Below are 17853 nucleotides of genomic sequence, written 5' to 3'. Positions count from 1 at the left end.
CCGGTGTGTGCGGGCGGGCGTAGCGCAGTTGCTAAATCGATTGCCTTGTATGCAGCTCACCAGGAGTCGATGCCAAACCCTGCACATAGGGTTAGAAATTTTTCTTAAAAGATCTTTCCAATCCGAAAAAAGAGTCGAATGACTTTAAGGACAATCGAGGACAATCTAAGTAAAAAAATCCGGTGTAGTATTCTTGTGATTTTTTTGAAATCTGCTTTGACATTTGTTGCGTCCTTTATCACATAACGTTATCTGGTCAACATCTTCGTGTTGGGCTGTTTAGCGCGGTCTTGGCAACAGTTTACTGATGTCCAAATTGTGCCCAAAAATCGTTTGTTATACATTCTCCATAATTATATAGGGATAAAAAATCAATCGACGACCTCTTAAAAATCCTTCACGATGTCCTTAATCTGGTGTCAAATCCTGGAATATTTAACTTCATATTTAGATGAAATATTAATCTTGTCCATCACTTTTTTGTCAACGTGCTGACACACCCTGGCGGCAGTATTATCCCACGTTGTTTTATCTAGCTAGACGACCATTCAACCATAATTTAGACATGTGTATACATACGTCAATGCGATTAATGTGTTAATGGGGTTTAATATCCACGGAAAATTGATCTGAATCCAGTGTGTAGTAGTCTATCGCTGAACATGGGAAATCTGCTATAATAAGCACCTACCGAGCCATCCCGAGCATTAGTTTAACTATCAACTAGTGTGTCTACACCTAGCTTTATAATGAGCGCTAATTAGACGTTACACCTCTTCGAATCGCAAATCTACAACCGGTTATCAATTTTACTTCAAGCGAAGCAAATGGTACTTTCATGTGCAGCACGTGTCGCTGTCGAGTGATTTTTACAATGAATGCAGCGGTTTTATTGCGGTATCTTCTTGGTATTGAAAAGTGAGACAGAGCTTCATAATTCAACTTTTAGTTACCTTTTCCAGTTACAACAGTTATTCGAAACCGAGCGAGGAAAACTGCTGTAACATTTGCATTCTCTGTGGAGCAGTAGATTTATGCTATGTGCTTATGTGGAATATTTACTAACGGGAAAATTATACTTGCTTTGATTGTGTACAAATGTAATAAATTATTGTTTTCCCTCAAATAAAACGACAGATCATTTTTTATGGATTATATTCAAGTAATAAACAATCCTGTATGTATAGTGTGTTGAGCTCATTTTCACTCTATTCCTATTATCACCCTATCCATTCGAAGCCATTGATTGAAAGAGCGTATGCCATCCTTGTTCAACATATTGACGCAAACGGTAGTGCGAAAATCGGCGCCATGGACTCGAGTTTTCATTTCACTTGAATTCGTGTATATCATGGACAATTATATTATCATACTGTTCCTTATGAATGAAGTAAACCAATGTCTATGTATTACACCGGTTGCATGAAATAGTTCGGCGTCTTATCTAATAGGGACAAAAAGGCCATCATCCCAATTCTTTATAACATCTATCCGGAGACATACAACGTGATACTGACTAGTGGTAAATAAATAGTAATCCGACGGTGCAAACTGTTGAACTGTTCAGTTTATCTGGTTTCCTCTCTCTTTTTCTAAATTGAATCACCCACAGCTAGGATGTACCGCTTTGAAACAAATGGTATACTTCTCATTGGTAAACTGCCCTATCAAGTCGCACGGTTGCTACAACTATGTTGCTCAAGTATGCCGGCGGTAGACAGTTTTGATTTTCTTGAAGCTTCAGTGTGCGTTCGTATCCGATGCTACGAAAACGGCACCGCTTTCTATGGTGCTGCATTCGCGTTGACTTGCCATTAAAATGTAGAAGTGCATTTATAAATGATTTGCTTCTGCCACTTGTAGCTGCCGGTGCCCGACGAAGTAATTCAATGATAAATAGCGGCATGAAATTGTTCTGTTTTTCTTCCGTAGCGTACAGTGCATTTCCTTATTTATCACTTATTTCTAATCAAAAAGACATTTCAGATTCCATGTGGGTTGATAATGGTAGTGGTATCTCAACGGCCTCGATGTACGTGCAGTAACCTACCAAACAAGCCATAGCAGCACCGTTAAAGCGTAAAGATGAAGTTACAATTTGTAATACGAAGTGTGTGGTGCTGTTCAGGGTCCGGAACATGCTTCGATGCACACGAGTGGTGTTGCACTTGATATTGAAAATTCTTCGATGGCGGTGAACTCTACTAGTTGTTTACGTTGTGACTTAGTTGGTGCCCACAAAATGTGGTGCACAGCACATATGGTATGAGCGGGGTCGATGTAAACCTGACATCCGGTGGTTGTCAGTAAGGTTGAATGAGAAGCGTCGTTTTTATACTCGATTCAACTAGATTATTATGTGCACAATTGGTTAATTGTTACTAAATGTAGTTGCGTTGTTACGATAAATTTGACAGACGGCATACTGGCTTATCAAATTTCCTAGATGATTATCCAACCAACCCATATTAATCCAACCAACCCATATTAAAACATCAACAACACGGTATCCAATATCCATCATTGACAATCCCCCCATCTTCATTGTTGACGGCGAACGATATACGATAAGGTACATATCGCATCCCACATACCAATAAGACCACTGGGGTATTAACATTTCGTTTTGCGTCCCTAATCTCCATGTGATTACGATGATGCCATTTAGCGATAGGCACCAGTATGAATGTACCAATCAGAATAACTACAACTTGGTGGAATGAAAAATAATGTGTTGTAAATTTTGTTGTCCTTTTAAGAAGCATGTCATCAAAACTAGACGACACAAAAAGCACAATATCTTAAAATAGATTCATACTAACACTCACTAACAGGATCAATTGCATATTCTCTCTTGTACATCCACAATCTCTCTTATTACAAACAAATTTTGAAATTTTCACACTCGTGAGTAGAAATAGGTGATATTTTACCTATTTCGACCAGCAAAAAGAAAGCAAGTATGTGATATAACGTTTTTAGCTGTCCAGCTAGTCAAAGTTAAAATGAAGTTAAACCTCGCGGAAGCTACGTATATTCAGCAACACCACGTCAAAAACTGTTTTGATTACGTTTAGAACAGTGTTTTCAACCTTTTTCATTCAATGTACCCCTTTCCGAATATAGATCCTCATGATGTACCCCTTTCTGAAAATTACATACCATCATTACCCACCCTGTCAGAATCAAATGATATGCAATTGGATGAAAACCATATCTTTCCAATTGGAAACCTGTTCCTGGACAGTCTCAGTAAACGTAAACGTAAACAGGAATTTTAGAATAAGTTAAAATTTATCCCGCATGATTCACCCCCTACAATAGTCTAATTTACCCCTGGGGTGAATTCACTCCCGGTTGAAAACCGCTGGTTTAGAAGTTTAGCACAGGCAGAAAACTTCATTGCAAAGAACAACATGCAACATGAGGTTGAATTTAGTAACATCAGAATGAAGATCGGGGGAGGGGCGGTCGTAGCGTAGTTGGTAAATCGATTGCCTTGTACGCAGCGCACCTGGGTTCGAGTCCCGACCGCGCACATAGGGTTAGAAATTTTTCATAAAAGATTTTTCTAACCCGAAGAAGCGAATAACTTTTAGATTAAAACCTCTATAACCGAAATAAAAAAAATCAAGATCCCCATTTATATGGAAAACGACATGGTGGACGGTCGTATCCATGATTTGGAGGCGTGCGCTAAAGAAGATTACATCAAACGAATTATGTCGTAATACGGAGAAGTGGAAACTATTACGAAAAACACTTGGGAAAATTTTTTCACCGCTATTCCCAAAGGCGTATTGTGAGGACGAGAGTGACTGAACCAATACCTTCTTACAATGATGACTCTCGAATGTGAATCACCGAAGGATTGCGTAACTTATAAGCAAACAACGCTGATCACATATCCCGGGCAGACCCCTGCATGCCAATTCTGTAAACAGGCAGCCAACTCCGGAAAAAACATGCGCCGAAGGAACTAGTCAAACCTCATCTATTACAGCCAACTCTAACGAGCATCCACCGACATTTACAGACAAACCAAAAACAACGATCGAATTAATAATGAAGGGACTGTGACCACGACAACCGCTCCCAAACCAACAGCTAGCATCGCCAATAAAGAAACGAATGCCGATGAAGACGGATTTATAACAATAAGAACAAGAAACAAATAAGAACCTCTGACCGTGAATAGCAAGAAAGTAGTACCGATGGTGACGTAAGAGAATGCCGACTGAATGACCCCCAATCTACGACTATAACGCAACTAATGTTTCACCCCCAAAGAAAAGGATCTCAACACGCGGCAGTAAACTGTATCAACAAGGTCTGACACACTAACATTCTTAGTATTTTTTATTTTTACTTATTGTAAAAACTCAAAGGACCCACGGCTCAGTTGTGCCAACGCATTCAGTTGTGTCAAATAAACCTTTAGAAAAAACACCAACTTGGTTACAAACGTGAACATACAATTGTCCTCATCCACACATGCTATCTCGCAAACATTAAAACGCCCCAGTAATTATGTGAACGTTCTAGCGCTAATAAATTTGCAAGTCTCAAGCATTAACCCACTGTTCGCAGGACCATGAATTGGTCACGTCCGGACATCTATACTCACGGTCCTAGCAGCTTAGACACATGCCTTCGGTTGGAACAACAGGGCAGGAAATATTCGAACCGAACCTATGTTCGAATACTTTCAAAGCGCGAAGCTTTGCGTTACTGGTTCGTATACACAAGCTTCGCATCACAATCGCTTACCATCGTAATTGCGGACATTTGGGCGATACTTTTGCATGCTCTTCGGCGAGGACAAATGAAGCTTCTTGTTCATTTCATTGATGTTCGGAAAGATATGTAAAAGCTTTTGCGTAGTTTTCGACGAACACGAGCTAAGCTCTTGGTTCGTGTGATCGATATGTTTGAAACATTTACATGGAGCTTCGAAACGATGTTCGCGAACACAGAAAAAAAGATTACTTCGAAGTATTTCAGAATCACGAATACCGAAAGATTATACCAATTTAGCATCGCGAGGGCCATCGCTAACATGTTCGCCGGACGATATTAGTTTTCTTTATTCAAATACATACCTACTAGTTATGCAAAAAAGTATATTCTAGACAGAGGCCTTGTATTAAGGGTGGAATAGGTGAAAAATAATTGTGACAATGTGTAGCTTATGGATGCTGGGTTTAACTGAACAGTGACGTAACAAGTTTATTTAAGATACCCTACTGATATATTACCAGTAGGGATAAAATAAAGATTTCGTGACAGGGCGGGGATAAATTTTCAAATGAAATAAATTAGGGCTAGAAAATGAAGTTAAACACAATGTACACGACGTATTGAGTGGGTCGCTTATCTTAGTCATGTTCCTATAGTTACCTACCAGTTATGTCGGTTTCTTGAGGATAAAGATATCGATATCCATTCAAAGGAAAAAATCGATTATCAGTTAAATAAATAACGTCATGATGTGTATGATGAATCCTAGAAATAAATAGGGAATGTCAATAAACTCGACAATTCCCGATTCATATTTGGCAGTGCTGGTCGTTTTGTAAATCTTGTTTTCGACTAACAGTAAAACCATTTTTATTCAGAAGTATGTTTTAGAAGGGCGCATGTTTTTTTCGTGCAATTATTTAAAAAACGCTTTGAATCCATCTACCAGTGTGATGAGACATTTTTTATAACTGTTTTCGAATATTATATCGGTTGAGAACTTTTAGAACGTGATGTTTCGAGAAATTTTGAAAGTGAAATTAAATCAGTTGTAAAGTTATAGAAAATGGCCTTTTAAAATGAACGGACAATTGAATTATTACTAATACTTTATGAATACATTATCTAAGTTCTTCATTCAATGCAATATGTATGCAAAAAGTTAAAAACTGGATTTCCCTTAAGAACTGGGCCAAAAATGGAAAAAAATGTGTTGGCGATCCGAGAACTAGAACAGAAATTGTAACTCTTGGACCTCTGAAGTGCATGCGTACAAAATGCTGTAGTTTAATGTTTGTTTTCATTCATTTCATTTAATAATTTTCAGTTGAGAAATTCTGTCGCAAACTGCATTGTGGAGCGAGGGTTATAACTTTCTAAATTTAAGTTTCCTATTAATTTAGTACACTCTCTTAAGGGGTTACACCACTGTAAAATTTAAAAAAAAAATCGAAATTGATCTTGATTGATTTTATTATTGAACTAAAATATGGGTCTTCAAAATAATATATCAAAATATGGAATGGGACAAAAAGCGAATAATAATGGAAAGACAGTATTCGAAAAAGTTCGAGTTTAGAACGACTTTCATTCTACTTGGAGTTATTTATTTCGCTTCTAATTTTCCGAGATGTGTTCCAGATCGATTTGATGGTTATGTGTTAGTAAATTTGCTGTCATAAGGTAAATGAAGATTTGTGCACTGATAAGTAATCAAGGTACATTCAGACAACTTGGAATTATTCGGTGGTTGTTTCTAGCTGTAATAGTGAATGAAATTCTGATTTCATCCTTTTCCGTTTTATAGAAATGAAATTCAACTAGTTTGTTTGAACGGATCATTACTATATTGAACAATAAATAAGCGCCGATGGGTCATCCACAAACAACAAGCTACAACTTTCAAAGTATTCAACATAGATACTTGGTGTCTTCAGCAAACTTGTTCGCAAAAGTAAGAGCTACGAATTCAATGAAAGCATCATCTCAATCAAGGATGCAAAAAATCGTTCAACTAAAAATCAATCGAATCTCTTTACAAAAGGTTGATAAAGGCTGTTTTCCGCAGCACTGAGAATGGAGGAAAAAAGCAATTGCCCAACTACACAATAGTACGATCTCCTAAGAAGATTAACACAAAATCATCGGTTTCTATAAACAAAATCTTTTTCCCGAGAAGAAATGATGCCTTCTGATCTTTTTTGCATTACATCTTATGATTTTTATTCGTTGCTAACGCTAAACAAGAGTGATCTGTAAAATTATCAAACAATGAGTTGAACTTTTATATATACTAGATGATTACTAAAATGAACGATTTTTTCATCGTTGATCTAAATATGTCAATGAAAACACATCACTTATAGGGAGATTTATCTGAGAAAAAATACAATATCAAAAGAAAAATTATATTGCATCCATTAAATTGTCCGTAGATGCTATTGGCCTAAAATAACCCTGGTGGCGTAAATAATTGATTGCATGTTTTTGGTCTTCTTTCGAGATATTGGAAAATAATAAAAATCCTTCGTTCGTATTAAATGTTAAATATTTGTTACATACATACACACACATACATTGTCCCCAATCGTCGAGTTGAGTCGGTTGATGTATAAGATTCCGCTCTCCGGGTCTCGCAAAACATACTGAAAGGTTGAGTGAATTCCAGACATGTCCTTTATAGGAAACTAGCTATTACCCACCGCGCGTTGCTGCGACTTTCAGTGCAATAGGAGGAAAACACAATTTGTTCCGAATCGCCATCTGGCGGGCAGATAATCTCCAACTAATAGCACACAAACACGCCCCATACCAAATACCTACTGTGTGCAAATTTTTACGGCAATCGGTTAAGCCGTTTGGGAGCCTATAAATCATATACATACAAACTTTGACTTTTATATAGATAGATAGATAGATAGATAATAATATAGATATAGATAGATCGATAGATAGATCGATAGATAGATAGATAGATAGATAGATAGATAGATAGATAGATAGATAGATAGATAGATAGATAGATAGATAGATAGATAGATAGATAGATAGATAGATAGATAGATAGATAGATAGATAGATAGATAGATAGATAGATAGATAGATAGATAAATAGATAGATAGATAGATAGATAGATAGATAGATAGATAGATAGATAGATAGATAGATAGATAGATAGATAGATAGATAGATAGATAGATAGATAGATAGATAGATAGATAGATAGATAGATAGATAGATAGATAGATAGATAGATAGATAGATAGATAGATAGATAGATAGATAGATAGATAGATAGATGTAAAAAAGTACAAAAACCATCGAACATGCAGCAAAACTTTTTTAAATTAGTAGCATTAATCTTTCTTAGTTGAAACATAAACATTAAAAATGCATTTTCAAGAAATAAAAAAAAATACAAGGGGCCCTAAATATTTCTTTCTTTTATTTTTTATTAGTGAAAGTCAAATAAGGGAAGATTACATCATGGAGAAGATAAACCAAATTTTGTCCTTTTTAGATTTTTTTTTTGGATTTCCAACAAAAAAAATCACTAGAACATTGTTTGTAAGTTCTTTGCGTTTCTCCATCAGTTATAAATTAACAAATACAATACAAACAAGTTGGAATATCCTTCTCATTATTTATCACAAAACACATGAACTAGTCAGGAAATAAATTTCATAAAAGTGGAACGAAAGTGTGATTAGGTATTCAACCAATAAACTTATAAAACAATATTATAAAAATCATTTGGAAGCTTTCCGCTTGGTTTGGTACAGATGCCTGGAATGCGACATTATAATTCAATTAATGACAATAATAATGGATTCAAGTATGTAGGTATTTGTTAATAAATTCATTTGGTAAAATTAAAAATAACGTTTAACACACAAATCATCGCATATTATTGAGTGAATATGACTAGCCGATTTAGGAATGTTGCGCAAGAACGTTAGAAACCGCAACAAGCTGAAAACAAAGGCCAACGGACTACGCCTAACTACCCCTCAGTGGATGCAAATAACTGAAGTTCGCCGTCTAACTGAACTCAGACGTCAGCAGTGAGATTCTATCCGAAAATTGTTCTTTTTAGGAAGAATTTGTTTTAGATAGGTAGATTATTAAGAGAGGGGTAATAGTTTTACCGTGAAAAAAAAACGCTATTTGCGATTTTTTAGAAATTTGGGCGAAGCGAATTTATCAAAACTTTTGTACATTATAATGTATCATTTCATCCAAAAAAGTCATTCCACAAAAAAAAAAAAAATTTCACGCTGAAGCCCTTACCCCCTTAAACATACTTTATACATCTTCACCTAAACTCCTTGGCAGGGAAAATATACTCCGATTGAAGCAGAAAAGACGAGTTTGCAATCAAAGTTGCTAGTAAACATAATTGTATTCCGAAAAAAAAGAATTTGAATTTCACTACCACTACGCACTACTCTCATTCAAATTCGTGGCTCATAAATTGGTAAGGTATGCAACGCACCTAATCCCTAAATTATAATCTTAAAATAATCCATTTTATTTATACTCAAAATAAGATTTACAGTTTATGATTTTAAGACAGATAGTCACGTAGCGAACATGTTCGCGGTGGCCTCATGATGCTGATGCTTGAAGCGATATAAAACTTCGATGTTCGCGATTCTCAAATAAACTTGGCATTCGCTTTATATGTGTTTACCGAATATCGCTTCGAAACTCTGTGCAATGTTCCAAAAACGCAAAAGCCACGAGCCAAGAGCTTACCTCGTGTTCGACGATGTGTGCTTCTATGGTTAATATGAACTTTTTCGAACATTGTAAAAAGCGAACTAGATGCGAAGCTCGCTTCGTCGAAGCAGAGATAAGTTTTACCCCTAAATGTTCGCAGCGATTGTGTGAAACTCATCGATTGCATGTGGTATGCTTGAGAGGGTGCTTCGTGAAGCTTCGAACAGCAATCAATTCATTTTGCGAACTTTTCCTGCCCTGTGGACCAATAAAAAAATGTCGATCGTATTAAATGGACAACACGTTACAATTGCGACATAACCGGGAACTGTAGTGGTACGGGGAAACTCTCTTTTGATATCTGAACCGTACACTGAAAATTAATCACCAGATTCACGGTCCGCGTGATTATTGAAGAACTCAAGCGAATATGCGAATGACCACACGGTTATAAAATCGAATTTATGCACGTGAAGTTGCATACACGCTAGCAGACGCGCCAAACACATTAACATACAAACGCTTGAGCCTTATTCACGCACAACTACGCCCGCGATCTCGTAAGGATGAAAACACTCCGGTGACTAAGTGAACGTTTTAGCACTTATAAATTTACAAACTCTCGGTTTCGAAAGTAAACCTACTAACGCCCGTGTTCGCGCGATCATGAATCGATTACTACCGGAAGTCCCTACTCTCGGGCCTAGCAGCCTAGGTCCTTGTCTTCAGTTAGACCAATCAGAAAAATTACGCTTATGTACACCAGACAACACGTTCTATGACCGGGAACTCTAGTAATATGGAAGAACTCACTCTCTTCTAGCATCTGAACCATACACTGAAAATTCAGTATCAGATTCACGGTCCGCACTTTCATCCAAGAACACACGAGAATATACGAATGCACACACGATTATGAAATTGAATTTATATACGCGAAGATATCTACACGCTAGCACACACAACATACAAATGTGCGCGCGACGTATAAACGCTTATGCGATCGTGCACGATAACTTACTTACACTTGATTTAGTGGGTGCTATAACACTTATAATCTGATTACCGCGGTCTCAAGCGCGTAAAAATAAACGCTCAGTCCCACGCTATCGTAAAGTCCCTACGCCCGCACATCTGAACCGTACACTCAATATCTCAATCAGAATCACGGCCCGCTGCAATTGGCTTTAAGCCGTGTATTAGTGGGTGACATTTCCAGTCTCGTCTGCAATTATAGTGAGTGATTCTGGCGGGGAGCCCTTCCGAGAACCCAGCTCTACAGCTCCAGTAGGACAACCCTCGATTTTTTTTTCATCTGACATTTTTATAGCTGAAATCTGTGTGATGCAACAGGAAAACGACTTTCTGAACTCATGAATTTTCTCAAAGGTACTAGTCATTGTTGTTATCTGTTCGTGGCACCCAAAGGTAGTGCGACGAAAGTAGGGCTTGAGAAGAAAACTAGGGATGGTATACTCGAAAGTTTAACATTTAGAGAAGTTTTGAGCATTCATCGATAGTTCGCACAATAAAGTGCAGCTGTAGGGGTCATTCATAAATTACGTAACGCAAAAATTGCTCAATTTCGACTCCCCTATTACGTAACATATTCCTGGAAAAAGTTTTTTTCTTTAGTAATACATGTTACGTAACGTTCCAGCATATTCCCCCGCCCTCAGGCGTCACAACATGTCACAATTTGTCGTACCCCCTCCCCCTAAACGCGTCACGTAATTTATGAATGGTTCTTTATCAGCATACGCGAGTGTACCCTCTGATGCAAGTAACGAGTAATCCTGCTGGCACGGAAGCTCTGTTACTTTTCTGGGGTACATACCAAATCCAATATTTTCTGATTTTAGAAATGGTGGATTTGCTTATTGTTCTTGAACTGCTTTACCGACCATCGAATTTTTCGACGATTAACTATTCAATCATCATGTCCCAAGAAGAATTTATTAATTTATTGATTGCTGGTGTGCAATGAGCGGAACTATCATCACGCGATTTCACATACTCGGTCGGGTATGTAAGCTAACCTTCTCCGAGCAGCCTAGATAAGATGTTTAGTGTCGGTAGTGGTTGTTGAACCGGCTAACACTACACTACGGACCACCTGTGGTAAAAAACCATCAAACAACCATAATTCCGATGTGTCATGCGAAACGCATGATTAAATTTTTGAGAGTGTTTAAAATACTCTCGATGGCGAACGAATTCTGGAAAGTACCGTTGTATACAATCGGCTGGGACAAGAATTCTGTTGCTCTTACTACCAGTCGTACACGACTATGGTCAGTTTCCTATTCCTTAGACCAGCGACGACTGGGTGCTCTATCAGCCTTCTGCAGATAGTAGCAGAATGAGGGGGTGCGAACAGATCTAGTCAAGAAAACACTACCGTCAAAATCAATAGTTGTTTGGAAATCAGCCCAAATAAGACTTTAATCTGACTAGTATCGATGATCACGGGTGAATACGCACTGAAAATTCGTTGCGTCTGTTTTTATTAATCTAATTTCAAGTTCGGTCATTTCTAACAAGTTCGTGTATCAGGTTAACAATCCTTTGTATTTCCCTTCAATGTTTGTTATTATCGTTCGTATACGTGTATTTCACAAACAATCTTATAAGGACAATAAAAAAATACTTTCTCGTGCTATCATAACTCTTTGTCTGTATAACGTGCTGTCACTCGATAGTTTTCATCCCAATAAATATATCGTAGAGAAGGAATAGAGAAATTTGTCTAAATATTGCCACAATAAATAGTGCTCCAGCCCATTATGCAGAAAAGATTAGCTTTTCTAGGCAATACTCCCACGGTTGGGTGTGTGGAGTTCAAATTGCTTGAGTTTAGAAAACAGGATACTCTCGGTAGCCGGCTACCCAGAGTTTAAAAAGAACCAAAAACGAAACATGATCCTTTCTTTTTCGAGTGATCGTGTACTCGAAAACTAATTCAACTACTAACTAATTACCTATGCTTTACAGGTCGCATCGCTTGCTTGGACCTAATCCTAGACCTTATACCGTTCCAAACCACTAACTCCGCGATACCTATGGAAGAGCCTTATGAATCGTCTAGCTTTCGTTAAGAAGCTGGAGCGTCAACACTTCCCGTCTATCTTATCCTTTATCCTTCCCCGTGAATGATGGCGACGGGGGCGGCCGGCATGTTGAGGTTTTAATATGGGTCGGATTAGTATGAATTCCTACTTACCACATCCTAAGCAACTCTTATTAGATAATCAGTCGTCAAACATGATGAAGTCAGTGTCGCCAAAATCATCGTCACAACGCAACGCAACGCAACAAACATTCCATTTAAAAGTTCCTTCTCGAAAGGTGTGGTTGTCTGGTTATACGGAGAGCAAGCAACAAACGCAAGTGGCCTGTTACACCTGGACCTGGTGCTGGTATCTGTTGCAGTGGAATGAGATTGGAAGGATTTCACTCGCTATTAACTACATAGCGTACTGTATTTCAAGCAAAAATCTTCGCGATCATGTGCGGGCAACAATTAGATCTTCCAAAAACCGGTCCGGCAAATTTATAAACTGCTGCGCTGATAGGTCCATAGCTCGGACAACTTACTGTCGAAGCTAGTGATTACTTGAACCAAGCATTGAAACTATTGGTGCAATCTACAAACTTGTCTTAAACAAAAGATTTTTTTTAAAAACCTGCTGCTTAAAACGGTCGTAGTCGCTAAAGAAGACGGACTTTGAGAGAATTCTGTGCGACAATACTCTGCGGCGACGCATCGGAAGGCTGATAAAATGCGGCAGATTACAGTTGGATGCACATGTAACTCGAATGTCGATAGAGCACCTAGTTAAAGTTATGTTCCAAAAAGAGCCTTAACCCTTTCATGTCCAATTTTTTTCTAGTCCATGTAGGGTTTCAAAACTATTTTTCCATGAAAACGGAATCAAGAAAGACGAAAAACCTTTTTTCATAAAGATAGGTGCTTCCCTTGCAGTGGTAGAAGCTGCTCAATTTTTACCTTCTAATGCTCAATGCAATTCTTCTAGAATATTTACAATAGTCCAATTGTGTGGAAAACGTAGCCAAAGACAGTCTAAATTGATAAGTTTTATTAGTTTTCAAAAATTTTGCAACATAACGAAGATTTATGAAAAATTCATTTTCCGTCATCAACATAAACTGTTCCTGGCAGCACTGCTACATCGGAATCAAATCAGACTAATTGCAATAACTTCAGTTCAGGAGCGGATCCTTGCAACTGTTAATACTCAAATGAAAGGCAATAGTTACATTTATTAGCCTTACTTGTTTTTGTGATGAAATCTTGCCTCAAACAAAAGTTATAGCTATTTAAAAACGTTTTTGTCCACAAACAACATGGTCATGAATGGGTTAAAAACCTCACAGTTGCTTCATCATGGACTTACGTGATAATGATGATGATAATATCCGGGTCAGAAAAATATCTCCTAAAAACTTAAATGGTTAAATAGTAAAGTCTCGCCCCGTTGGTTTTTCCGCTCAGTCGACGGATGCTTCGTGCTCGATTCATCGAACTCTTGAACTTATTTACACAGTTCTAATAGCTTGATCCTAATAAATTTCTTCCAATTTGTAGTTACTAACAATTTTCTTCCAATTTGTAGTTACTATTACTCTGGTCTTTTTGGCTATTTGAAAATAACCTTGATACGCTGATCTTACTGAAATGAATCCGTAGCCCACTGATATTTCGACTGAAACAGTAGAAAAAACGCGTACTCATTTTTCTAGCACAGGGTTAATTACAAAAAGTCACCTGACAACCAATAAAGTGAACATTGAAACATTGCTAGACTCATTTGTCACCCCTTCGATTTATGTTACCCCGTCAGAAGTTAGACGAGAAACGAATCCTTTTTCAACATTGGCCATCATTTCCGTACCATTTATGTACATTCTGCTGATGGGAATTTCAACCTGTATTTTTCTGTTAGCTAGGTATTAAATAAACCGCCAAACGAAAACAAAGCGAAGATAGGGTCCCCCCTACTTTATGGTTTGGTTTTCTACAACACCGGTTTACCTGGTTCAGAGGTCGAGATGTAAAACATATGTTTGCTCCAGTGTCTAGTATAACCATGGTTTCTGTTCGTTTTTTTGGTGCTTTGTTCAGTTCACTTCCGCTTATGAACATACTCACAGTTTTTCATTACCTTGTCAAGTAATATTTTTATGTAGATGGAAACGCGATCTTCGTGTGGTAAGCTATGCACCCTTCACTGGAGCAAGTCCGATAAACTGACCGTTACTAAATTTTCAGCCAGATGATTTTTCGCATGTATGTTTTGGCGTAGAGTTAAATCTGTCAGTTTTAGTAAATCTACAATTGCGCTATGCCCTCTCCGTCTTATTTCTTGTTTGTGGCTAGTTTATACACCAAAACTTTCGCTTTGATTAGACTCCGTTGATCTTATGCAATTATTACCCTTCGATGAAGCGTTAAAATGTTCCATGTGTCGCTTCAGATCGTCGTGGTCGATGGTTCTTATGCTTTTGGTAACTAGAAGGTAAAAAACAAGATTGAAATTAGGATCGAGTTGCAGTTTGGATGTAGATAAGAATTAGCGGTATCAGTTGGGTGTGGGAATCGCGAACCGAGGCGATACAAGCACCCCTGCTGTTAAATTGACCTCCTATATAGGTACAAATACATCATTTAACCCGATGAAGTTGGCTTATTTGTTTTCGGCAACTTTTTACCTGTTTCGTGAAAGATTGTTAGGGGAATTGTGGTTAAAACCGACACCTTAAGCTTAACAATTTTTCTAAGTTGCCACCAAACCAATAAAATTATAGTTTTTATGCAGAATTCTTCTTCAGAAAATTCTTAACAAGACTTAATTTTTTCAGCGCTTCAAAAAATTAATTTCATTAAAAATTATTGGTTGTAAAACTTGGAAAACAAAGTGACTTTTTGTAGGCACTGCGGGTAAAACCGACACCCTATAGGGGTAAGATCGACACCCCTTTAATATAATTTCTCTCCACTTTACTAAAATCTTTATCTTTATTAAACATGAGATATATGCGTGAATAATAAAGTGTGAGTATGTATGATGCAAATATGTGCTTTTTATTGCTTCATCAGTGAAAGGAAGAAAGCTCGAAAGCGTAGTACTATAAATAAGAGTATTTTATGCTATAGGATTATTTATTGATGAGTATTTCCAAATAATCCTTGCGCACATCGTTGCAACCTCCAGTTTCATATTATTTCGTAAGAGAAGATTTGCAAGCGTTCTACGTTCTGCTAATTGGACTCATTCACTTATAAGTGACACACACACTTCTTAGTAAAACTATCTTTTTCAGATTTGATTTTTCGGACTCTGATCATCAACGATCTATTGGGGTATACATAAGATCACTGTCTCATTGTGATAAAGTTCGTCTATGACAAACCAAGAGAACACTAGAAATTCGGTTTGATGAGCTTTTTGCAGAAATAGCAACAGCTTCGATAGAATCAGATAAGCAAAAAATCCAATTTTTGATTTTTAAAGAGACTTACAAGAAATAAACACAATAAAAGTATTTCTGTGCATTTCTGTTGATACTATAGTGTTCTAATAGGCTAATTGAAGTGTCACAAAGAACCCCAGTATTTTGAAATGAATCGCAAATATACACAACCATCTTAACAGCGTGTCGGTTTTACCCTAACCATAGGGTGTCGGTTTTACCCCAACAGCGCACATTTTTTTATAAAAGCGATTAAAAATATTGAATTTCTCAAACTCGTCTTCAATGCACCTAGTTGATCATAGGACAGGCCGATAATAACAGGTACTGAAAAATGTGGTGATTTGAAAAGCTTTTGTTCGGTTAAAACCTTAAAATCTACCAACGAAATTTAACATCCAGACGAGTATGAACGCTGCTGTTGTATGTTTTGTTTATTTTTATTACATTCGGCGTACTAACGTAAATCCAATTTTTCTTCAAATGCTCTAAATAAACGTACTAATAATAATGTATCATTATGAAATGAATAAAAATTTGATTTCTAGGAAATGTTGTGGGGTGTCGGTTTTACCCACAGTGTCGGTTTTTCCCACAATTCCCCTACCCCCAAATCGTGATTTACGACTTACACTATTTGGATATTCCCATCCTTCTAAATAAATTTCCGTCTATCGCTAAATGTTTTATGTGTTTTCAGCGGATAATCGCGTAGACAAATAAATAGTAAATAATTTTATTTGTACTCAACTCTCCAGACACTTCCATACCAGTAATTAGTGTGCGTGTGTTTATTGAAACGAAATTCCGCGGCCGGCTACTTAGCGGAGGGGTATCTTTTTTTTAAACCCAAACTGGAGAGGTTCTTCAGTTTACGAAACAACGCGACCACCCGTGTACTCGAACCGCGATAGTCAGTCGGGTGCTGCGAAAACAAGTGAAGGTACTTTAATCGCGTGAATGGCTTTCACGAAATTAAAATTAAATTTATTAGCAACGATTGATGGGTTCGTGGCTGGCGGTGCTTCTTTCGTATTGATGGATATGTGTTGTTGAATTTTGAGAAATGTTAATTCATCGCAAATCTAACGTGTGGGTTTTCTTTTTCTTTTCAGGTGAGTGAACAGAATATATTGGCAGCAGATGATGTAAGTAGTTCTAGCTGACTGCTTTTAGCAGAATTGAATGATGGATCCAACGCAATACGTTCAGATTAGTGTATTCTGGAAATGTCTATAACACGGTGGTTCAGTGATTTTGTAATTTTCAGATGACCTAGTCCTATAGGTTGTAGATCTCATCAAATTGAACACAAAATATTGTATGAAAAAGGTTGTATACCCTCAAAATCTTGGCTTATAGCAAAATAACTATTTTTCAGGACATTCGTGCTAAAAAAATTTGCACGCTGTCATTTTTAGGCCGATATGTCTTGTTAAAAATATTGTTATTGTTAAAAATACTATGCGCTTTTAGGACAACAATATGAAAACAATCATTATTTTACGATTTTTTCTTGAAAATTATGAAAATTATTCAACATTTTTCTTACGCAGTGTATCTGGTTCAATAAGAATTTAAGGAAAACATTTAATTACGCATCTAAGGGCCAATTTATCCTCAAAGTCGGTTGAAAAATGGCAGAGTTTTAATTTTTTTTTCAAATTAGAAAATTGCTCACATGAATCCTTAAGGGGTTAGTAAGGCATTGTCGCGCACTAAAAAATTCTACAATTACGTCTTCCGTTATTTTTTCCAATTTTAACTTCAAAGTTCACACACATACTTTTTACTGTACATATACGTAATCGAGCCAAAAAAAACGATTTTTGAAATATTTTATATGTCCCCTTAAAAGTTCATGCGAGCAAGTTTCTAATTTGAAAAAATAATAC

The 17853-nt window shown here is 37.1% G+C and overlaps 1 protein-coding gene across 1 annotated transcript in view; it reads left to right on the top strand.

Annotated features, from left to right (window-relative positions):
- LOC131694996 (uncharacterized) overlaps window positions 1–17106 on the top strand; it is a gene marked incomplete at its 3' end in the record, with an annotated part of 33947 nt that extends 16841 nt beyond the window's left edge. Inside the window, exon 3 of the mRNA XM_058983533.1 lies at window positions 17074–17106. Coding sequence (XP_058839516.1) covers window positions 17074–17106 — 33 coding nt within the window. The remainder of the gene's footprint in view (window positions 1–17073) is intronic.
- Window positions 17107–17853: the final 747 nt, after the last annotated feature.

Source organism: Topomyia yanbarensis, unplaced genomic scaffold (assembly GCF_030247195.1).
Source record: "Topomyia yanbarensis strain Yona2022 unplaced genomic scaffold, ASM3024719v1 HiC_scaffold_226, whole genome shotgun sequence".
NCBI lineage: Eukaryota > Metazoa > Arthropoda > Insecta > Diptera > Culicidae > Topomyia > Topomyia yanbarensis.
This window is presented reverse-complemented; position numbering and strand designations above follow the sequence as displayed.